Raw genomic sequence first — 24,739 nt, forward strand, 5'->3', positions numbered from 1 at the left:
GTGGTGTGAAAATATATAGCCGTCCATTCATCTAAACGTCATGATGACGTCGCCACTGACTGTCCGTCTAATCGGCAGAAGGTGGCCGGCCATATAGCCACGGCAAACGTGGTATTGGGCAACTTATTTGAATTTCACCATTCTATGCAACTTCACATACCACGAAAGTAATAACTGAAAAATCATCAGTCAAAGCCAGCACATCGTTTATAAGTATAAATTTTTTTAACAACATTTTATTTATTTGCAATCTTTTCAGTTTGAGAAGAACAATAAGTAAATATTATATACAGAAACAAAATTAACAATTAAAATTGAGTTAGATGTTAACCATTGCTAATACTAACATAATTAATTCAAGAACCAAACAGGTAGATCCAGAATAGTAGTTTGGTGGAGTCTGTACACATTTTTAGAATTATCAAGTAGATTTACCGCAAGGTGGTTTGGATGATCTTCTAATCTTGAAAGATAAATGCGACTGAATTTGGTTATTTCTTCTTTGATTGTTGGGATGTTCAAATCTCCATGTAACATTTTATTGGATACGTACCATGGCGCTTTTGCACTTTTTCTTAACAACTTTGATTGATACCATTGACGTATCTCCAGATTTGAGTTGCTTGCTGTGCCCCTTAACTGCACACCAGAGGTCCATACAGGTTTTAGGTTAGTTTTATATAATAGTATCTTGTTCTTCAAACTGAGTTTTGATTTAGATCTGAGTAGCCAATTAATTTTATTTGTTTATAAATTTAGCTGTTGTCTCTTTGTCCAAATGTAGGATTTCCATGTAAGCCTTCTGTCTAAGCGCATGCCCAGATAATTTACTTCAGTTACTTGAGGTAAATGAACGTCATTCAATGTAACTGGAGAACATAAATTTTGATTTAACGTAAACGTTATATGAACGGATTTATTTTCGTTAATTTTGATTCTCCATGTCTTAAACCAATTAGCAATATGCGTCTAAGCTCTGTTGTAAGTAATGTGATGCTCGAACACAATCTTTATGGACTGACAAAATTGCAGTATCATCTGCAAAAGTTGCAATTTGGGTGTGTTCATTTTCTGGGAGGCCAGCGGTATATAGTAAGTATAAAAAAGGACCAAGTACACTTCATTGAAGAACTCAGAAGTCTATTGAATGTAGCTGAGTAAGAACATCATGATATTTATTTGAAAAAAATCGGTTTAAAAGATACGATTTTAGAATTGAAAAAACGGAGTGAGGAAAAAACTTCTTAATTTTGTATAACAGACCAGTGTGCTACACCTTATCAATTGCTTGACTCACATCTAAAAATGTAGCCGAACAATAACTTTATTTTCTAAGCACTCCCGTATCATTTCAACTATTCTAATCTTTTCAGATGTTGAACTGCCCTGTTGAAGTTTGCCTTATCATTTGCATTTCTACTGTTTTGCTATATTCTTCTTAATCGTCTTTTCTCAGAGATTTTTTTCTTGCTGTAGTTAGGGTAATATAACCCTGTCTTTTCAACTTTTGAATAACGCTGTAAGGGTGTAGCCACTTTGGCAGAACAGTGCAAACAATCAATAAAGCAGTATGTTGCATTTTCTAAATCCCCAACACTTTTCAACAAAATATTCAAATTCAAATTTTCATTTAATGAATCAAGAAATCGAACCTAGTTAGTAAATTTGTTATGTAAAATAATTTGACTTGACTTTTTTTTAAATACTTCTGTGCTTAAATTAAGTATAATTGGCGAATGATCAGAAGATAGATCAAGACATGATTTGATATCTGGGTAGTTTTGATTAATACTTTTTGAAACAAGAAATCTAACAAATCTGAAATTTTTCTCATATCAGATGGCCAGTATGTAGGTTCACCCGTAGAAAGATAATTGTAATGATTATCATTTAGAACTCTCAATAGTTGTCGTCCTCTAGGAGTGGCTAAAAGAGAACCCCGTTCTGGGTGTTACGCGTTGTAATCACCTCCTGCTATAAATTTATTTCCAAATATAATGAAAAACTGTTCAAATTGTTGTTTGGTTATAATATGTCTGGGAGGACAATAAATTGCTGAAAATGTAATAGGGCCTCACCAATCTTCAAGAACAATGCTGGACGCTTGAAGGTGATTCTCTCTAAAGCTGGGTAGTTCATAATGTTTAATTGTGTCTTTTACTAAAATGGCACTACTCCCATGTGCTGTATTGTCAGGATGATTGGTATAGTATAATGTGTAGTTTGGAATTTTAAAATAACTTCTGTCTGTAAAATGAGTATCTGAAATAAGTAAAACGTCTAAGTTATGTTGGGTGATGAATAGCTGGACTTCTTGACTATGCTGAGTCAAACCGTTGGCATTCCAAAAAGCGACTTTGAGAAGAATATTCATTTTAGACGAGAAAAAATAGTAGTCAGCAGATTAAGTAACGTACTAATCTGTTCTGCTTGTTTAGATACAATACTTTCAAATCGTTCAAAAGATGTTTGAATTATGTTAGACAAACTTTCAGATTCATCTATGTGTCCGTTAGATTCTTGTTCCCTAGGAGGAAAACTGTCATTTATTCTGTACAGCTTGAGCGAAAGGTACCCCTTCAGTAACCAAACTATTTTGAGAGGACTGGTTTTCTTTAACATTAATTGGGTTGTTTCATCTAGAACGACGAAACCTGGTTGGTTTCAAAAGTCTTCTTTCTACGTGGAGGGAATTGTTTGTTTTGTATTTCTTTATATACAGGAAAACCTCTGTAGTTAGCCGGATGCTCACCAGAGCACAAAACGCAAGAAGGGGGTACTGTTGAAGGCTTACTGCAAACCTTTGTATCATGATCCTGGGAACATTTAACACAACGAAATGTATTTTGACAATATGATTTAGTATGTCCATAACGTTGGCAACGTTTACATTGAACAACTTCCTTCTTTTTATTAGGTGGTTCAAATAAAGCTTTAGCGTTTAGTAAATACTGAATTTGAAATATTTCTTCATTACGAACACAAGGCTCCAAATCAATAAAAAGACAGAGACATTGGTTTCTTTGTGATTCTATTTCTTACATTGATCATATTTCTTACTTTGTGGCCGTTTTCTTCAATAGCTACTTTTAGGTTTTCAATAGAAATAGACTAATGCATATTCTTCAGCACAACCCTATACGGTCGTTCTTGCTTTAACTGGTAAGTATGGAAAATTAATTACGCTCAAGTCTGTGAGTCCTTTGACTATTTCCGGTAAGCGTCAGGAGAAGATGGAAAAAAGTTTAATTCTGTCTTGATTAAGACACTTATAGGAGTATTCAATTATACAGTCATGTGCAAATTAATCTGAACAAAACCAATTTCAGTTAAAAACAAACATTTATTAGGTAATTACATAAGTTTTCACATTTATACATACATTTAATACTTAATGTGGCCTCCTTTTGCTTGTATTGACATTTCATAGTCTTTTTGGCATTGAATCGATCAGTTTCTTGCACATTTTCTTGAATTTCAAAGGTCATGAAATCAAATTTGAATCAGGGCTGAAATCATCTTTTCTTTAGTTGTGCAGTTCTTTTTTCTTAACCTTTTCTTACATAATGGACCAGAGATTTTCTATCGGATTGACATCAGGCGAGTTTCATAGGCCATTCCAAGCACAAAAATTACCCTGTTCATCCATGAATTTTTTAAACTGCCTTGGATGCGTGACAGGGTGCAAGATCTTGTTGAAACACAGGATATTTTACGTGATAGTCTGCAGCTTCTAGTTTTTTAAGTTCAGGAATCACTCTACTTTGTTAGAATAGGGATATATTTATTCACTGTTCATCATTCAGATATTGGTACCAAAGGCCCTAAGCCGAAAACAACCCCAAAACATTTTTTTAACTGGGTGTGTTTTACTGTTGCAAATGTTTTCGGTGACACAGGTTCATTATCTGACCTTCTTTCATGGGACAAAATTCCTACATTGGACTTCAAAATGACTCTCGTCAGAATAATAAAACCTTCCTCTCCAATTCTCAACTTTCCTATAAATTTGTACTTTTTGGCCCAAAGCCAACCGTTTTTTTCATCATAGCGGCTATTAACAGTTGTTTTTCCTTGGCCTTCTGGCTTTTCTGTCAACGGTCAAAAAGGCCGTCTTCTGACTGTTGAGTCATGAATATGAACCCCAGTATCTTCTAAGTCTTTTTTAAGATCAAGAACTGTTTTTTTCAGGGTGAAGTTTACTATTTCTTAACAAAATTACATCATCTTTGGTTGTAGTTTTTCTTTTTTTCTTCCACAAAACCCTTTTATTTTAGGAGATATTTGATTGACCGGGTGGTTACGTTTTTTAACTTTATAATAATATTATTTACAGAGCCCAAACTAACACCATTGTTCAAGCAATCTGTCTTTGAGTCAAATAAGTGTGTTCATGCAGAGTTACAATCTTGCTTCTTTTCCTAGGAGTTGGATCCATCATATATAATAAACTAATATCGAAAAAAAAAAATTATGGTTGCCTGTAAAGTCGGTTACTGTGACAGACGTCTTTACGTAGAATCATCTCTTTTTCTCTCGGTAGATATTATTTTATTGATATCGACATAATATTATTGAATGCAAACAATAGGAAAACCAACAATTAAACAATTGAATGATATGAAAAAATAAGAATTGCAACAAATTTTAACTATAGAAATATATTTTGTTTACTAAAACATTGTACATAAAACATTTAATTTGAAGTGAATTGAAAGGTTAGTTTTTAAGTTAAATAAAACATTACGTATGGTTAGAATTTGATAATTTTTAGTTAAAGTTTGAAATTTTGCTAAACACAGTTAAATTCTAACTCGCGTGGTGATTGGGTTCGGTTTATCGCACTGTTATGACAGGTTACGAGGTTATAATTTGTTATTTTAAAATGTATTGACTAGCAATACGCGCTGTTTCTTCTCAATCGACTGAATTACGATTGATTGCAGAGTGATTTAAACTAATTAATATACTTAACACTATCAACATTGTCAATAGTATGACATAAACCTATAAAAACTCAGTTTCTCAACTTTGTGTTGTCAATCTAACAATTAATCAATCAAATCATAGTTTACGATAATGAAATATCAGTGCTACAATTATTTACCTTTATTGTTGTAGTTGTTGTAAATGACGAATCTAAGCACTCCACATTTTCACGAATAAACATAGTTATCTGCTTTATCCCGTGCGGCGGGACCCACAGTTATCTGACTTTATCCCGTGCGGATCCCGTGCGGCGGAACCCACTGGACGGGCATCGTAACGTTACCGGGCGTTACACTTTTTCATGAGTGACTCCGAGCCGCAACCTTAATTTAAGACGTTTGTCACGTCAATAACCCCAAGAACTCACCAAAATAATCGGAAGGTTAAAAAATGACGACACAAAGACAGTAATATCACTTAACCATGTGCAAACATAAAAACATAACTTACCTCTAAAAAGTGTTTGTAAGTGATGTAGAAAACAATGAATCACAGGTACAAAAGAAATAACACCACATCTGCAGGTTAGCCAACGCCGAAAATCCAAATTTACCTCTCTGTTCAGATTAATTTGCACGTGACTGTACTTACTATTGACTCTGGGGCTTTGATCATCAGTAAAACATTTTTCACTCCTGGCAAAAATATGGGAGGTGGCCTAGAATTTGTTATTAGGTTGTTAGTGACGATATCTTCATCCATAGAACTTTCTTTGTTAGAGGATAGCAATTCATAGCTATTACTGAGTCGAACAGTGTCGTCATTTCTTTGTCCAGTAGCTTTACTTAAGCAATGGCGCTTGAGTTCTTAGTCTGGCAAAGAAGTAATATCTCTTTTAGTGTTTCTTGACTTAACTGATTGCCAATATTCTAATTCGTTATCAGAAATGTAACAATCCAATGATTTGTCCTGACTTAATTCCAATATGTTAGAATTCCTCCTAAATGAGGAACTGTAATTATGATCATGTTCATGAGCGTTCTGTTCCATAATGGAAGAACGATAAACAAACAAGTCCTTAACATAAAAAAATAATCGGAATATATCAAACCAAGGAATGTTCACAATTGAAACTAAGCTAACGCACTGACTTTACATGATTAATACATCCCGCTTTAACAAATCAAAACACAAATATATACAACATAAATAAAATCAAACAAGTAATTAAGTGATTTCCCAGAGAAAAATGAACGTGTACGTGTTACTACTCTCGCAACAATAATCCATTATAGACATAAGTATAACTAATTAATTTTACAATCAAATATACAAAACATTACGTAAATACTATAAACAAATTAGTATAGCAAGGCACTATTCAAAAATACTCCTTGCAATAATACTAGTCCGTGGAAACTAAATGAAAAGTCAAGCAAGTTTGGCCCTTACAGTAGAATTTGTTCACTTTTGGCTATACGATTTTATGACCACATTGCTAGAATGCATGTCTAGTTTGTCTTGAAGTCTGAAACTGAACTGTATTAATGTCGTATTTTCCAAATCTTTGTTAAGACTTATTTTGACACATATCAGGGAGCGCCAATACAATCTCAAAGTATTTATAATTTAAAACAATGTATTATTTGAATATTCAATATACATGCTGCTCCAAAAAATTAAATACAGAAAATTCATAAGGGTTTTAGCTTAATTTTGTATATATCAGATTTTTCTAATGAAGTTTTTGAATATATGACAAATAACCGATTTCTTCTTTTTGAATTTGGTAGAATTCTTTTATTCCTACACGTTCATTCCAAGTCAAATGCCTATCTAAATGTATGTCTAAAATATTTTAAGCCGTCAGCTTGAGATAAGAAAACACGATTGAAAATAAAACATCGAGCATTTTCTCTATTGAGAGTAGACATCACTCGTGTAGATTTCGTTTCATTGACTTGTATTCTTCATTAATGAAAGCACATTTGAATATCATTATGGCTTCTCTATAGGTTTAAAGTGACAACAACTGAGTTTTCATCTCTGGATAGTGTGTTTGCAAAAGTAACTACCATGGTGTTTGGATTTTATGGAATATCTGCATTATAAAGCACATACAGATTCTACCCTAAAACACTTCCTTTGGGAACGCACGACTCCAATCTCATTTGGTTAATTAGTACAAATTGAGATGTTATCATAAATGTCCTGCATGTTAAATAAGAGTTGACGATGTTATAGTACGTATGAGGTAAATCACGCTTGTTTGTAAAAAATCCCAAGATATTGTATCACATATTGGATGGAAAAAGATACACAAAACTATTTTTTTAAGTATGTAATAAAATAGACTATTCTGTGCTAATCTAATCTCTCTCTCTCTCCCCCTCTCCCTCCTCCACCCCCTCTCTCTGAAAGTTTTGTTAACTACGAGTATATGCTAATAATATTACTTTCAACGATTGAGCTATTACTGTCCAGATCATTTATGATATTTAAAAGTTATTACCAATAAAAGAGTTATATGCAGACTTGCCGATTGGCGAAAATCTTCTGACGGAGATTATTGAAATTACTTACTCTTAGTGACATTGATTCTCTTAAAATTTCAAATTTTATACCAGCTTCAGTCCGCGAGCTAAGTTGTTTTCAAACTTTACACAAGATATCAGACATATTGCAATTTGATCAGAACTCATGTCCTAGGAAGATTCCAAGTTCCTGAGTAATTCTGAAATTTCCAAACTACTATCTGAAGGAACCACTATCAAAACTAACTCTCGTAACATGCAAAATTAAAGAATTCTAAACGAAAAAATCTAAAAAAATAATCATTATTGACTACTCCCAAATAATAAGTAAATTTACCTTGGTATAGCCTATTCCTTGTCAATAATACCTTAATTTTTAAGATTTAAAACTTTTCTCCAGTATTGACTTAAAAGCAGCTTATCGCCAGATTTCTGTTTTTGGTAGAAAAAAAAGTTAACAGCTCCAAAAGCTTGTGGAAAAACTCATTGAGTTCAACAAAATTCCTTATAGTGTGACAAATTTTGTTATCGATTTGAATGCATCATCAATGCTATAATCACAACCAAAACTCAACACTCTGTTCTCGTTGTTGAAACGGATGCCTCAGATTTCGCCAAGACTCAGTCAGGATAAACGGCATGGTTTTTCTTTTCGTAACCTGTCCCCTGTCAAACAGTGAGAGGATTCATTACGCTGTGGAGAAAGAGGCTGCTGCCATAATGGAATTTCTCCATAAATCGAGTGTATGTGTTTTCTTTAAAAAAAAAAAACTCATTCAAGCTTCTAGCCGATTAACGGACATTGCGATTCGTTTTCAACAAGAAACAATCTAGTAGGCATCAAAGCAAACAGTTTAAGCAGTTTACGACATGCAGCTATTACTGTGGGCGAAAAGTCATAAATTAACTCTCATTAGTCTAAATGTGGATATATTTCTTAAAATTGTTTGTCATCATTTAACAACGGTTTGCCAACATTTGTCAAGGGTATCTCGCCATCTAAGTGGTTCAGCTTCATTACGAGCCATATATTCTGCGCACATCTGTCTTTTTTAAATATTTTTCTACCGTCTAGAAAAAATTTGTTATAGTTGTTGACTACAGGCTGGAATACAACTATAATGAATTACCATTCTCCGACTTGCAAAATGCCTAAATTTGAACTTCCTTGAGACTAGAATAGACGTTCAAGATGCCACGTTTCTGTATATAAGCTTGTCAACACATTGATAGATTCCCCATTTTTCTGGAAGTGTGCACTTTACATGTCATTGGCATACAAGATCCCTGGAATTGTGTGAGAGAAGGCACCATTATCTTTCCTGCAGTCCAACGTCACAATGGAGGGGATACAACGGCTGGGCAAGCTCATTTCTAGTCACTAGGACTTTTTCTCCTGTTCCCCTAACCAGTTTAAAGCTTGTGTTATATCTACACCGTTGCGGTTGGAGTATTATTTTTGTACATGGGTCACTTATCTTAGCATTTATCGGTATTGCTTTTGTTATTCTATAACGTTTATTGTATTTTTTGTTGATTGTTAGTAATTCAATTGTTTTCTGTTATTTTGTTTTTGTTATATACTCGTATACTATGTTAATGTTCTTTGTTACTAATTTATTTACTTATTGTATGTAATTTTTTTACTAGAGCTATATTTTTGCAGACAGTTTTTTTATCTGCCATGGTTGAATTATATAGTTATTATTTAACTTTAATTTATTACATGTTTATTGCTGTGAGTCAGCTATTAATATTGTAAAAATTACATGTATTTCCGTTCAAAATAAAAAAAAAAAACTAAATTATGTTCAAATAAAAAGATTTAATTTTTCTTCATTCAATTGATAGCGGCCAAGATAGTGAAGTTTTCTAACTGCTTATCAAGTTTTGTGAATAAATTTACAAAACAAGAATTTAGTGTCTTTAAATTAGTTGTTACGTTATCTTTGTAACTGAAATTGGAATATAGGAAATGATTAATTATTCTTCTATATAATACATCTAGGATACATTATTAGGCTTGATCTGAATCATATACAATTCCGTTTACAAATACCCATATAGTATAGTATATATGATATGACTTATATGTATAGTAACGTATAACAGTTTAAAAAGTCATAGCTTGACAAATTTAATTCCAAAAGCATTTAACTTACCTGTACACTGAAATAGAAAAATACCAACTGGATGGCGAGATATCAAAAACAGCTGATCTAAAAGCTCAGGCATATCGTGACAGCAAGATCAGCGTTACATAAATGCTATATTATGTCCAAGTCAAAGAATATTGTAAGCATTATATCCTTCTAAAATTATCGATTTAATGTTTTTTTATTGTAACTGTGTGGTTTTAAAAATAATAACATTAGCTTGTCGTATAGTAGGTCACTTTGTGGTGACCAACTTAGGCTACTAGGTTGTAGCCCTATCTTCCAATCGTAAACATTCCATTGTTGCATTGTCATTACTTTCTATATTATGACTCAATAAGTTGAGGATATTTCTATGACTGTGGACCCTAAAAACCACTTTTGGTTACCCATGAAAAAATTAACACAGTCAATATGAAACCCTAAGATTTCCCATTTGCATGTAAACACAAATCTATTAAACAAAGCACAAACAAAATATAATTTTTAGGTTGGTAAACATTAGTTGACTTATCAAATGTGCACTTATTAAATTCGAAAACTATGTTAAACATTAATAGTAAGGAGTATAATTGTGATTTTATCTAAATAACACCATGTTTACAATTGCCTCTTAATTTTTTGTAACTTGGTTTATTTTAGGTTCTTGTGTAGTTTAGAATTTTTCTTGGTTTCCATGTACTTTATATAATTAAGTTAATTTAGATCAAGTTGTCTTAAATTGATAGATCAACAAATGTGAGGTGAAGCATACAAAACAACTTTTAGTTGTATCAACATCACATTCTTACATTTTATATCATGAGAAATGTAGCCTATTTATTGACAAATTGTTAAGATTTTGTTGTTTGTTAAGTATTTTTATTTTGATCCATGATGTTATTTATAATTATTATTATAAATTTAGATAGGCCTAAACTCGATACAGTAATTTATCCTTTTTCCTGGATGTTGTGTTCTTGGAATTTGTTATTGCATACTATTATTTATTTCACATAATACCAAACCATCACTATTTGTTTATAAAATTAGCCTACACATTACATTCTGATTAAGCCTTGATTTGTTATAAAACTTTTTGATCAAAACAATATTTAAAAGAGTTTTTTGTTTGTCAAAAGTAGGTACAATGTGAATGTTTTAGATATGATACCGGTATCTTTTAATCTAGTATTTGCAACACATATAATGTTTTTATTTAATTCTTCCTTGCTTAGGCTACTATTGAACCTTTGAATTTACATTATGATTAAAAGAAAATTATGCTTACAAGTTCATTGTTGGACCAATCAGAACCAAGGTAATGGAATTCCAGGGTAAAGACTGTTTTACTGTTGTGGTTTATTAGATGTTTCAAAGTCAAATACATGTTTTATCAGAGTTGGCATGGAGATTCTATGGAGCTAAATGCTTTTTGAACCAACAGGGTAGATATTCTGGGCCAAACCACAACTAGTAGGGTAATTCTGAACAAGTACCTGCTGCATATTATAGATCTAGAGGTTTAAACTAAAACTGATATGAGTGTTCTGGAACAAATGTAACCAAGGAAGGTGCTTTGGTTCACCAGAAGCATTCAAAAGCCAAGGAGTTGAGCCCAAACTAGGTTTCAATTGAGTTTTATTAAGCACTATTACTTAATCAATTTTAATCTTGTGGTAAGTGGGCAAACAGGTTTTGTTAGACCCGACTAATTGATAGGTATAGCTTAATGAATTTTTGAGACTGTTAATATCCAATTCTTATGTTTTGTTTATTATTGACGGTATGTGTACTGAAAACAGTATGTAGTTCATGTTCATTTGTAGTTGATTGAACGTATGTTAACTTAAAATGAGAAGATAATGTCTATCATTGCAATTAGCCCAAAAAGAACCTTTGTGCTGCTTCCTAAATGATCAGAATATTTAGCATGAGTAAGCTATAGTTGGGGTCGCCTCCTGTCAGAGATCCAATGACAAATCCGAGGGGACAACAAGCACTCTATCACCTTGTAAGAGAAGGAGGCTAGCGTTGTTCCAGCCTCATACATGCAGGGGAAATAACACTCTTATTTTTAGTAGTCGTTAACATTAAAGCCTGGTTTACATTAGACGAGTATAGTAGGTCCAGTTTACTCGCCATGTGTTAAGAGAACTGTCTACATTTGGTTAGACCAAAACAGATTATGAAACTGATAGTTTGATCTACATCAGTGAAAAATCAGACCAAACATTTTTTACTCAGATTTAAAACACTTAAATGGATTATACAGATAATTTTACACCTATTTTTAGTTTTAATACAAGTGTATCGTTCATAGTTTTTTTGTTTTCTAAAGTTCTGAAGATTGATTATAAAAATACAGGACAAATGACTGTCCAAATATAGAAAGAATATAACTTTTCATTTCTAAATAACAATTCTCATCTTAAACTATTCATGTTTGCCCATATAAAATTTGCTATGTAGTTCTGGTGATAAATGAAAAACAACCCTTGGTCTAGGAATCATGTAATATTTCAAACTTGGAGAGGTTTAATCAGGAATGATTACGATATTCAAAATTATTGTAAATTCAAAGATATATATTTAATGGATACTTCTTGTATGTGGATGGTAATTTTTCTTACAATGATATGATTAAAACAGTGAAATCTATCTTACGACTGAAAAACAAAAACAATTATTTCTTTAAATTATTTATAGAATGTATTAAGAAAATAAATGTTCAAATCAGCGACAGTAAATAAGTATAATTCCCTAAGTTTTAATTATAGAAAATCTACTTTGTGAATAGTTTGAGGTTAAAAAAGTGATTGAGTGTTTATCTACTAGTCCTTTTTACCTTAATATTTTGAAATTTGCAGTTAGTGAGATGCTCCTGGACATCATTAGGTTATCAATATTTAAGTGATACATCGGATTTTGTTGTACCGTGGTATATGTTGTATAGCTAAAGTGGTTTTTTGTATTATCCAGAGGCTCTAACAAACCATAGTATTAGGAAGAACATTTTATTTTACTTAATGTGAAAATTATAACTCATTTTGATGATTGGTCCTTGTTTTCTGCCTCCCAAAAGGAAGGTGAGAAGGAGGCCACTCAGTCCCTATCTACTATTTGTTATTAAGCTATATAAGTAAGTAAATACATACGTACATATTATAAATATAAAATCTAACGAGTGTTAACATTATCTGAGCTTGAATTTAGATATTATATCGAGATGTTTTTCTTTTTTTGCCAGTCCCCACATTTCTGGTGAAAAAAGAAAAACATCCCTCTAGATAGTACCAAGATTCAAGCTCAGATCACGTGAGTGGTCATAAAGGTTATCTTTAACTTTGGTACTACTAGTGAAATACTTATGATAATCTAATCTAAACCTAATTATATCACTAATTACAAGTATTAGATAGTGACATAGTTGCCTACTTCTTGACAATATTGCTTCCTTTCATGAGGCAGAAATCAAGAACCAACCGATCATCATGTACTTTTTACAGTAAGTCAAATAAAGTCTGTTCTTTCTGATAATGTAGTTTTTTTAGGTCTCCGGTAAGTGAAAACTTTAAGAAATTGTGGCCTCCTGATAATACAAAAGTGTTTTTACAAAGTCAAAGACGGTAAGGCATGTGGTATTAGTTTAGGTAAGGATACCTTAGGACAGGATGTGGATGGTAAGAAAATACCTAATACAAAAGTACTGGTGTTTAGTGATCCCCCCTATGATACATTGGATGGTATGAAGTGTTAAAAGAATTGCAGACATCTGCCTTGTTATGCGTCACAATTACAGAAATATCTAATCGTAGTGTTTCTGTTGTAAGAAACAGGTGTGTTTTTTTTAAAGTAAGTATCGTTTTTATATATAGGTATATTAATACTAGTAAAGATTTTGTAACTAATTTATTTTTTATATGAAAACACACTTCTATTCACTTTTCTTAATGATTGCCATCTTTATGGTACTAAGGCACTTATCATATTGAATAACAAGCTTTGTACACCATCATCATATAAGTTTGCAACATAATTTAACAATGACCTCAACATAGTTGTTTTACGCAATTGTCATCATTGCTATGTTAAAGAAACTTTTTCAGTTGCAAAATACATGGTAGTTCATAGGCTTTACGGATTATTATCAAATTGTTCCCAGCCATATATCGTGAGGAGATCTTGAGTTCGTTTTACTGCATGTGGGGGCGAGCATTGTCATGCAGCAAAGTGAATTTTTGTTTTTAGTTTAGATGTTTGGTAAAAATTTTATAGATAACACTACTTTAAATTTGAGGAACCCATTTGAAATTGTGAAACTCCATTTTTGTTCATTTTCACTTTATCATTTACTTTTTGAACCAAATTGTCAATGGTCACTAAGGGTCGTTCACTCCAGTTTTTTATCATGAACATCCTTTTAGCCCTCTTTTAAAACTGTAACCCATTTATATGCCATTCTATCAATCATCATGTTTTTCCTTACACTTTACATTCCTGACAATGAATTACAACTGGTTCACACCCTAAGTGCTAAAAATACAAATAACGGCAGGTGTTTCACAGTCAGGATTACCAATTAATTTACGGAGGCATTTTAAATGTACATATAAAATGATTGATTTTTGACATGATGACGTCTGATGCTTGCCATCAGATAAAGGTAACCAGTGCACAAGCGCAGTACACCGACCACATTGCGGCAGGGTCGGAATTTCAAAACAATAGGCCTACTGTAAAAATACTCCTCATGTTTTGTTAAAAAATAAACTTCTTAAAGTTTTACTTCATTTTTTAGTTTAAATATATAAATAGCTTCTGTTTAATTTGATAATTTGATTTGTAATAATATTTAATTTTGGTTGAAGTATCATTTCTGAATGAGAATCAGTCAAATATAAAACAGATCTTTATTATATAAATATATTTCTCATAGAAGAATACACAAAACATCTCTAACTTCTTTTAGTATATTATCTGGTATGCTATACACTATTTTTATTAATTTTGGAAGCTTAAAGATCGCTTATTTGAAGAAATTTTGAAGTTAAGTTGACAAGGGAATACAAAAGCGTTCCTCAACTTCTTGACCATCTATAAATCATCTCCTTTGCGCTGCTGCTTTAAGGATCCAAACAAAAAATAGTCACATGAGGACAAATTTGGGGGTTAAGGATTTCATTGTACAAGCACTCCAGTTAACCTCTGTGAAAACTGGTTTATGAGGCTTGGCCTCGTCTTGCAAAGGGATAACATCTCTCATGGTTACACAATATCTATTTTCTGTAAGACGCTTTCCCACAGCTAGTACCCACTTCAGAAGTGATTTCATCAAAAGTGAGTCAATGGCCACCTTCGATAAGGTTACAAACTGCACAGATGTTGTCTGTGAAATTTGACCTTGGATGTCGATCAGGACTTAAATCTTGCACAATTTATCATCCACCATTAAAAGTGCTGACCTAATCGAACCTGAGATCTGTTATCATTCCCAAATTATGTAAAAATGTTCTATGATTTAATATCTTTGATAAGTGAAGTGTTTTGAAAATATACTTCTGAACAAACTTGAAGGTTATGGATTTCTTGGATTGGTACTTTTGGTTTAAATCAAATTTGAATGACAATATTGTCTGTGGTTAAAACCGGAGTGGCTCAGGGATCTGTTGGACCTCTTCTTTTTCTCGTTTACATAAACAATCTTCCTGAACACATTATTATTTTTCATCATCCAACATTGTTTCATCATTTTTAATGTTGGATTGGTTTTCTACCAATAATTTATATCTGAATCATTGTGAAACAAACATCGCAAAATTCAATTTTTAAACTTGCCAAACTCTACCAATAACATTTCAATTTGATGACAATATTATCAGTAGTACTTTGTCCATAAACTTTTTAAGAGTCCATATTGATTATGATCTGAACATTCATATAAACATACTGTCAAAGCAGTTTAATTCAGCAACTTTCACTCTGAGGTATCGTTTTTTTATATGCCTTATATGATGCAAATAGGCTAAATATTTGGATATTTTGGCGAGTTTAGTGTAGTAATCTTCTGTGATATGTTAATTTATGTTGTTACTTTTTTTGTAATAATTAATTAACTATTACTGGCTTGCTTCATCATAAACAATTTGTAAATTATATCATGACTAGCAAAGAAAATTTGGAATGTATTCTATAATGATTCTTATTCTTCTTATCCTTCCTTTTCTATGGTATTGCCCAATGAACAATGGAACCTCTTGCTTACTCGTGTTTGTTTTGGTAAAAACCTTGAATTTCTTCCAGAAGAACAATGTTAAATCTCATTTAGTTTTACGGCCTTGTTTTGATTAATAGCATTACGGGAGATGTCTCATTTTAAAGATATAATTAACATGCATCCAAATGCTTTTTACATTTTTGTTTGTAAAGTATATACCTTTTGAGCATTTAAACAATGAAGTACAACAAAGTTTGAGATTTATTTTTCTGAATAACCCAAATAATGTAATAAAGTTTGGCTATTAATTTATCTTTAAAACTATAAATCTCCCACAATTGTACAATTAAAAAGTAAGGATGTAAAACTGCATGAGGGTTAACATTGTTCTTATGGGGAAAATCTCAAAGTCACTTTACTACAGCCAGCTCTTAAAATTAAGTCAGTAAATATTTAAATTTGCGTCTTATTTATTTGTTTTTTTGTTAGATTGGTCAACCTTTTCCTTAGTTTAACCAGGGAAACAAACCACATATGTGTGACAGTACATTAACTAGAAAAATATGAAACTAGTAAATTACTAAGAGTGCATTTGAAGCTTTGGGGAGAACTTTAGGATTATTTGAAAAGTACATAAAATATTTACTGTTATGATTACAATGAAAAATAATACAATGTTTATAATACAGGACATATCAATGCAAGTCTGAGTTGTGGTGTGGTGTTGCCAACTGTAGTGGAAGAATAACTAGTGGTGGAATAATCAATTGAATTCAACAATCGAGTGATTGTTATTGCTCATCTTAACTTCTCATCATCTATCTTCCTGAATCCTTTACTTGCACAATTTAAATGAACATGGGTTTAACATTTTGACACAATCAATTTCTTTTTATTGTATTGAAAAAATTACAATAAAATAAAAACATGCAGAATAATTGAAGAACGAAACGAATGTAAACAACCGGAATGAAGCGAAACGTCATTCCATCGCCTCATACTGAGAATCACCTGATATAATAATGTGGCAACACCGCAAGGTGAGGGGAGAAGTTAGGAGTGTTAACTGCCCATACGGCCAAGCTTGCAATTACATGTCTTGTACTGTAGTATCCGAAGACAAACAAAATCATTTGATACAAGTATGTAGTGTTTTCTGTTATTTATTTTTGGCTCTTACATGCTGAAATTTCTAATATCTTGATGTATAGGTCGCTTACTTAAGTCGCTATTTTAATATTTTTTCATATATATGATTTGTTTTTATTGAAAATAAACCCTATTTAATAGAAGAATAATCCTTTTATTCGTTAAATTTATAAATTGATTCTTTAAATTATTTTCCTCAATAAATAATTATTTTACTACATATGCAATTGGCTGTGAATAACCTATTTATAATATAGTGTTAAGAAGTAATAATTCAATTCATTATCCAGTTTTTGTATTATAAATAACTTAATTTAAACAACAAAACTAATCATTACACTTGTCATTAATGTCTAAGGATCACTCAATATGACTATGTTGACCATGTCTCTATCTAAGGATGAATCAATCTTAGTAACATAACTACAATGGTCACACCACTCATTCTACAGATCATCACCCATCTCGTTTTACCTCAAAGTGTATATTATGAGTCCAGTTTGAATGATAAATCTCATAAAACAATAACTTAAAATAATATTAATTTTCAAGGATTGTTTATTTTTAATAATAAAGTAAAAAGAATTATGAGATAAAGAATGTAACAACGAGAATCATGTTATAATGTCTTTAGAGGCTTAAAAACGAAGAATGTGACTCGTGTATTTATTATAAATGCAACAATATTTTTGCTTCAAGTGTGAGGGAAGAAACTTTCATGATAGGCCTGATTCCTTGACCTTAGCAACACAGATTATCTTGTTTTAAATACCTTTCAATTAAGCTGTTCTAAGTTGAATAATTACCTGAGTACAATAAAACATATAACAACAAAATTTCTTTCAAAAGGAAGCCAGAAAAATTTTAGTACTCTGGAGCAGTCTACAGTGTTGAAGAAATCATTAATATTTAAAATAGTTTTAGTACTTACTAATGAACAATGTAACTCTTGGCTTACTCATTATTTGTTCTGGTGACTGACTATACTGAGAGAAAACTACTTGGAAACTTTTAGTGAAGCCTACTGGAAATTCGTTATTTCGTTTGGTATTAGTTTATCTGGCAGTTGACAATAAATGAAAACATATACATTGGGTTTTAAAATATGTGCTACATATAAGCACATCTGATAAATCTCTGTTAAAGAATACTAAGACATTTCTTAAAATGTATTATACTAGTTTATAACTAAGAAGCTTTAATAATTATAAATTTTACATTAATAACATGAAATTGTTGTTCTAGTAGTTGGAAAAGCAAAAATAGTGTCATGAAATTCGATTAAGTTTTTTAAGCAGCATTAAAAAGTAGTGAAAACTCACAATTTCCATGTTTAAGAAAAAACATTATCACCTTTAATTAACTTTAAAGATGATTTTCTTAAAATCTTATTGGATTAAAGAAACCACTATGCAAAAGTTTAATGTTATTAACAAATGCCCTTCTGTCTCTTTATTTAACCTCTATACATATAAGTATTCAATACAATTTTGATACTAAATTTCAGTGCTCATAGAGTATTTCTTTTGGCAGATTCTACGAATCCAATCGCCAGATGGCACAAAGAGGATTGACGTAGATACAAATGACACAACAGTCACCATTTTCGAAAAGGTGAGTAAAATATCTTTCTTACTTTTATACATTAAAAAAGAGGGGGTTTTACTGGTTAACATATTCAGGCCTGCTGATGCCAAGATGGTGTCATATGTATAATACTGTACATAATGCACCGTTAGTTGTTGTGAAGCTAGCATCGTGGGCTAGCTTTTATTTAACCCTCCCAATTTTAATACTTTTTAATAATTTATTTTATTTAATGGTATGAAAAACAATTATATAGATATCTAAGAATCCCAAAACGACTTAAGATTACAAAAATTTGAGCCAAATTAGTTGTTTTATAAGTGTTTTAGAATATTTAAACCATTGTTCCTGATTCAATTACATCTATATTTCAATACTTTTCATTGGTTTTTACTAACTCTAATGTAGGGGAGAATGGTTAAATAAAATATAAACTCTAGTCACTCTTAAAACTTTGTTCTATTGTCAGAAGTCAATAACATACATGATCTCCTGATCACTCTGTTTCTGCACTAATGTTGCTGCCTCATGTAAAGTAAAGAACATTTAGAACAATTAAGATGATACTCAAGATGCTTCTGAAGTTTGAAGGATGCAGCTGCTTAAGGATGTTTGAAAGGGATTTCACCATGCAATAGAGTGAAATAGGTGATTAGGCCAAATCAAATTACTGACTTTTTCTACATTTTCATCATTTTTTTCGTTTAAGGACAACATTTACCGTCTTCTCTGCAATCTTTAAAACTATAAAACAATTTTTTTTAATGCTCGCGATTAACTTTTACTGCCGTACACTTCTTTCAGTAAGTTATAAGTTTCAATAGCAGTTTTTCCAAGTTTAAACTGATTAGAAATGTTAAAATATTTTCATGTTTGGTACTCCACTGAATATTCGTTTTGTAGTAGGCCTCTTGATTTAACAATGCTTGTAAGGTAGCTAAAGATTACGTTCAGTGACGTGTTTTATCTTAGGTAATCATAATATTTACTAGTTTATTTATGGGTGCTATTCATATTTTAAATCTGTCACTATCAGTGGCTGAAGGATATGTCTAATTTCTGTACATCCTGCATTTTTCAAAAATATTTTAGAAATGTTTTGTCATGTAATACTCTGTTATAATATTTATCCTTTGATATTAACTTGGTAAATATTATGGAAGTTAATATTCATGTAAATATTCATATGATTTAGTTTATTTCTAATTAATTTAAATTTCTATATTCAGTTTAACTCTATTTTACGTTTTGCTTGATGCAGCGTATGAAATCTGACACTAGTGCAGACGTTGCACTAGAATTCACAGCAGAGTTTGTTTTTAACCTCTGTCAATGCATTTTTTTTTATCTCTTCGGATGGACGTGGATTCCAGAAGTCAAGTCTGCACCAGTGTTAATTTCAGACACTGCACTTAGCGGAAGGTAAAATGGAGGTAAACAATATTCGCATTGAATCAACCCTTCCCTCCATAGCTATGTTAATTGTAGAAGGCTCCATTTCTCCGCTGTGCTTTGGGATGATGTCAAAAACATTCTAGTGCTCTTGATAGTGCTTATGAGACACAATGTGAGTACCTGTACACCTGGATAGCTGCTGGGTAAATCAGACAGAGCTCCCTTGAGGCTTATGTGTCTGATGTCAAAACTATCCAAATAGTTTGTTTTTAACATCTTCGTCACTGACTTTTTTTGGATCTCTACAAATGGAGGTAAATTTCTGATTGCAAGAGTCTTGTCTGCATAATTGTCAGGTTTCTGATGATGCGGAAGGTGAAATTGAGCTAAATATTATATTTGCAAGTGATTTGTGATTTACATGATGATTACAGAGTTTTTTTAATAGTTACCAAAAGAATCAACCTTTCCCACCAATAAGTATGTTATAAGGTGTGGCTATTAAATAACGAGACCGACACTGCTGTGGATCAAGAAGGCATGTGTCAACCACCAATAATCAACAGCTTTTTGGTGTGAACCTTTCTCTTTAGTATCCATCTTATCTCGCTTTTGTAAACAACACTGTTTAGTCAGAACCTACGTTTGCGTTATTGTTGTTGTTTTGTTTTGTCAGATAAAATGGTTAGTGTAATAGTAGAGCAACGAATTACTGTGATATTTCTCTTTAAACTTGGAAAAACTGCTATTGAAACTTATAATTTACTGAAAGAAGTGTACGGCAGTAAAAGTTAATCGCGAGCATAAAAAAAAAATTGTTTTATAGTTTTAAAGATTGCAGAGAAGACGGTAAATGTTGTCCATCAACGAAAAAAATGATGAAAAAGTCAGTAATTTGATTCGGTTTGACTGCCGATTAAGTATTTGCAAATTGGTGAAAGTTTAGATATTGATAAAGAATATGTACATGACAATTCTGACATGCGAAAAGTGTTTGTTGAAATGGTGTCTAAAATTCTAACATTTGAGCAACAAGAAGCTCGCAAAAATGTTTGTACTGACACTTTGTACGTGATTGAAAGTTACCCAAATTTGTTGGAACTGGTAATAACATGTAATGAACATGGTTTTTACTTATGATTTGGAATTGAAGTACCAATCCATGCACTGGAAGAGCCCAACTTCACCAATAGCCATACAAATTCAAATAGCCAAGTTAAATTTTAAAGCAACAATGATGGTTTTTTTTTTAATATTCATTGGATTGTGCACCTTCACTGGGTTCCTAAAGGTCAAACCATTTATCAATATTACTACCTTGAAGTCCTTTCTAAAATGCTTCAAAGAGTAAGGAAAAAAACTTAAATGTGGAAGGACAAATCATTGGTTCTCCACCAGGAAGATGCACCAGCTCATTCCGCGTTATCTGTCAAGAGGTTTCTAGCCAAGTACAGTATTCCAATGTTGGAGTATCCACCAGATCTTGCATCATGTGACTTGTACTTGTTCCCTAAGCTGAGATCTGCAATAAAAGGGACAAGATTTAAATCTGTAGAAGCTGTAAAAGACAAAGCGGCATGTGTCCTGAAAGAACTAAAAGAAGGTGACTTTCAGCACTGTTTCCAACAGGGTGGAGTGTTGTAGGGATAGAGAAGGAGTGTATATTGAAGGTGACATTAAGTGTTTATGTATAAATAAAAATACAATGTTTTACAACTTCAGTCTAGTTTTTTAATAGCCACATCTTGTATACATTACATATTACAAATTTTCATTTTATAAAAATCACAGTGGTTTTTTATAGCCGAAGAAGGATTGTAATTAAGAAAAGTGAGTGATTTATCTCAAGCTGTTTAGAGTGGTTCTAGGTACTGTAGGTTCTCACTGTGCCATAATGTATAACAGAACACCATCAAACTAGACGTTAACTTGAAAGTTAGCTATTACATTATTAACATCTAACGAGTAATTGACTTCATTAATTAATAACGCATTATAAAAATGTCTCAGTTTGTGGTGGTGGACAGGGAGAGAGAGATGTTGATAACTGTCCGTTGACATTTATTTTCGACCATCCCCACTCGCTGTAACAAAGATTCATCTAATGAAAGGTTTCTAACATCCATATGACAAGATTGTGCCAAAGGATTGATATTTTACAATCATACATTTTTAGCAACAAGATATGGTAGTGTCCAGGGGTAATCTAACTACTAGGTAATGTTTTAGGTTCATGACGTGTTCTCACTGCCAGGCTTCACATTCGCCCTCTATCGCCAGAAGAATCGGAAAGAGGAGCTAGTATCCTCTCGTAGTCGGACTGTGGCCGGAACTGGCCTCCGGCATGGTGACATGCTGTACATGGTGCCACTGAATGGTACGTTGCCATGGGACCAGCCTGGCACCAGCAATAGCAACAGTTTTGGTAGGTACTATATACAAAGTATTTGGAAGTTTTTCTTTAAGGACCCTAGAAGGACTTTTTCATCAAAGCAAATAAGAAAAACATTACATTACTATGGTAGTGTGAATGCCTATTTTATTGTCTAAATGTGCGTGTGTGTGGTGTGTGTATCCTGCGTGTGCATGCACGCATATGTGATGTGTGTGTGTATATACAGGGTGTACATAAAGTCCTGCACTGGTATAAATATTTTCTAAACGATAACAGATAAATGAACAAGATTTGGTACATCAATACTACACCTAAAAATCTACTTTTTGAAGGAACTATCAGTTTTCTGTAATATCATGGGGACGTCCCGCAAGGAGTCGGAAGGAAATCTTAAATAGGAGCATAGGTCAATATGCACATCATTTTAAAGGGCTTATCTAGCAGAGTTTAATGCCGCAAACCGCACTCAAAAAGATTGATCCAGTACAAAAATGGCGGCTGTTCAAAGGTTTTACTTGGTTACATTTCATTAGTAGCCATAACCCCGTAAAGCAAAACTGCAACCAAACGAATACTGCAGATAAATACTACATTATGATTGTCAGTTGTACAGAAGTGAATTATGACGTAGGTTATCCTCAAGGGTTACAAATTTGGTCCTAATATATTGGTAACAGTGTTTAAATAGGCTCTTACGTCAATGCCGTAGTGTGGGGGTGCTCCGTCCTGTTGAAACCAGATATTCTGGTAATGTTCTCCAAACATGTTTCGAAGTGCTGATGTAATTTTCATTTTCTAGCAAACGTTAATATGATATTGCACTTAAATTTCCTTCAATAAAGAAAGGACCTACCAACTGGGGTACCTATCACACCAAGCCAGACATTCACCTTTAGTGAATACTGCGTATGTGCTTCCCGCATCCAGTGAGGATTTTCGCTACTCTAGTACGTAACGGCAATTGTGCCTGTTTACACTTCCATTCAGCATAAATGAACAATCGTCTGAAAACACAATATATTGTTTGCATCAATTTCGTTGCAATCTATTTTGGCCATCATAGTTTCACAAAATTCTATACGTCGATCGAAATCAACTTCGTTGAGTTCGTGCACCAAATGAACTTTATAAGGCTTAAAATTAGACCCTTTCAGAATCTTTTTAACAGACGTAACAGAGATGTCATGATTTGTGTTGCTGAGCGTAGGGACTCTTGCGTATTCTCAATAAATGAGTGCAATACATCTAAAGAGTTGCCTTCAGTTGTCGCAGTAGCGGCCTTCCTGTCCTATGACGATCGGAAACACTTCCTGTTTCCATAAAGCGTTGAACAGTTCTCCCTACAGTTGTTCTAGAAATTGGCTGCCTCTCGTGAAAGTAAGTCATGAAATAAATGGCATGCTTCCTCGTGTGATCGTTCGTTGTTTCTCCCCAACCAACCATCATAAGAAGTGTTATACGTTCACGTTCGTCAAGCAACATAGTGTAGTTGAAGAACTACAAGCAATACGACAAAACTCTTTTGTACTAAAGTGCACTGATAGAAAGGTTGGACAGCACTACTAAAACAAGAAAACTAGAATAGCCTACTATGAATAGACTGGCTAATTGGAAAGTCCAAACTGCGACCCAAAGATAAGAGCTTTTTTTAATTGTTACTGTTATCAGGTTTTCCCCGTTATCAATATATTAGGACCATATTTGTACCCCTTGAGGATAACCTACGTCATAATTCACTTCTGTACAACTGACAATCATAATGTAGTATTTATCTGCAGTATTCGTTTGGTTGCAGTTTTTGCTTTAACCGGGGTTATGGCTACTAATGAAATGTAACCAGAGTAAAACCTTTGAACAGCCGCCATTTTGTACTGGATCAATCTTTTTTGAGTGCGGTTTGCGGCATTAAACTCTGCTAGATAAGCCCTTTTAAAATGATGTGCATATTGACCTATGCTCCTATTTAAGATTTCCTTCCGACTCCTTGCGGGACGTCCCCATGATATTACAGAAAACCTGATAGTTCCTTCAAAAAGTAGATTTTTAGGTGTAGTATTGATGTACCAAATCTTGTTCATTTATCTGTTTTATCGTTTAGAAAATATTATACCAGTGCAGGACTTTATGTACACCCTGTATATATATACTAGCAGTTGCCCGCGGCTTCGCACGCAATTTCCTGTTGAAAAACAGTACACTATATTGGGTACTGTGTTTATGTTCTTTTTCTATCACATTCTAAACATTCCTGAGATAAGTGATAGGCGTTCCTTCGTGAGCCTCTTGGGCGTATTATGAAGGTATGTACCATATTTCCTGTCTCTATCTTTCGTGGTTTTTGCTAGGTGTTGATAAGTTATTCAGTACAATTAATTTAACTGGATCAATCTCGATGAAC

At 32.7% G+C, this 24,739-nt stretch overlaps 1 protein-coding gene across 2 annotated transcripts in view; it reads left to right on the forward strand.

Moving 5' to 3' along the window:
- Nucleotides 1-9,634: 9,634 nt before the first annotated feature.
- LOC124354069 (nuclear protein localization protein 4 homolog) overlaps nucleotides 9,635-24,739 on the forward strand; it is an 85,746-nt gene continuing 70,641 nt past the window's right edge. For both annotated transcript variants that reach the window (XM_046804250.1, XM_046804251.1), the window contains exons 1-3: nucleotides 9,635-9,758; nucleotides 18,498-18,578; nucleotides 22,176-22,371. In XM_046804250.1, coding sequence (XP_046660206.1) covers nucleotides 9,738-9,758; nucleotides 18,498-18,578; nucleotides 22,176-22,371 — 298 coding nt within the window. In that variant the 5' untranslated portion in view covers nucleotides 9,635-9,737. The remainder of the gene's footprint in view (nucleotides 9,759-18,497; nucleotides 18,579-22,175; nucleotides 22,372-24,739) is intronic.

Source organism: Homalodisca vitripennis, chromosome 2 (genome assembly GCF_021130785.1).
Source record: "Homalodisca vitripennis isolate AUS2020 chromosome 2, UT_GWSS_2.1, whole genome shotgun sequence".
Lineage (NCBI taxonomy): Eukaryota > Metazoa > Arthropoda > Insecta > Hemiptera > Cicadellidae > Homalodisca > Homalodisca vitripennis.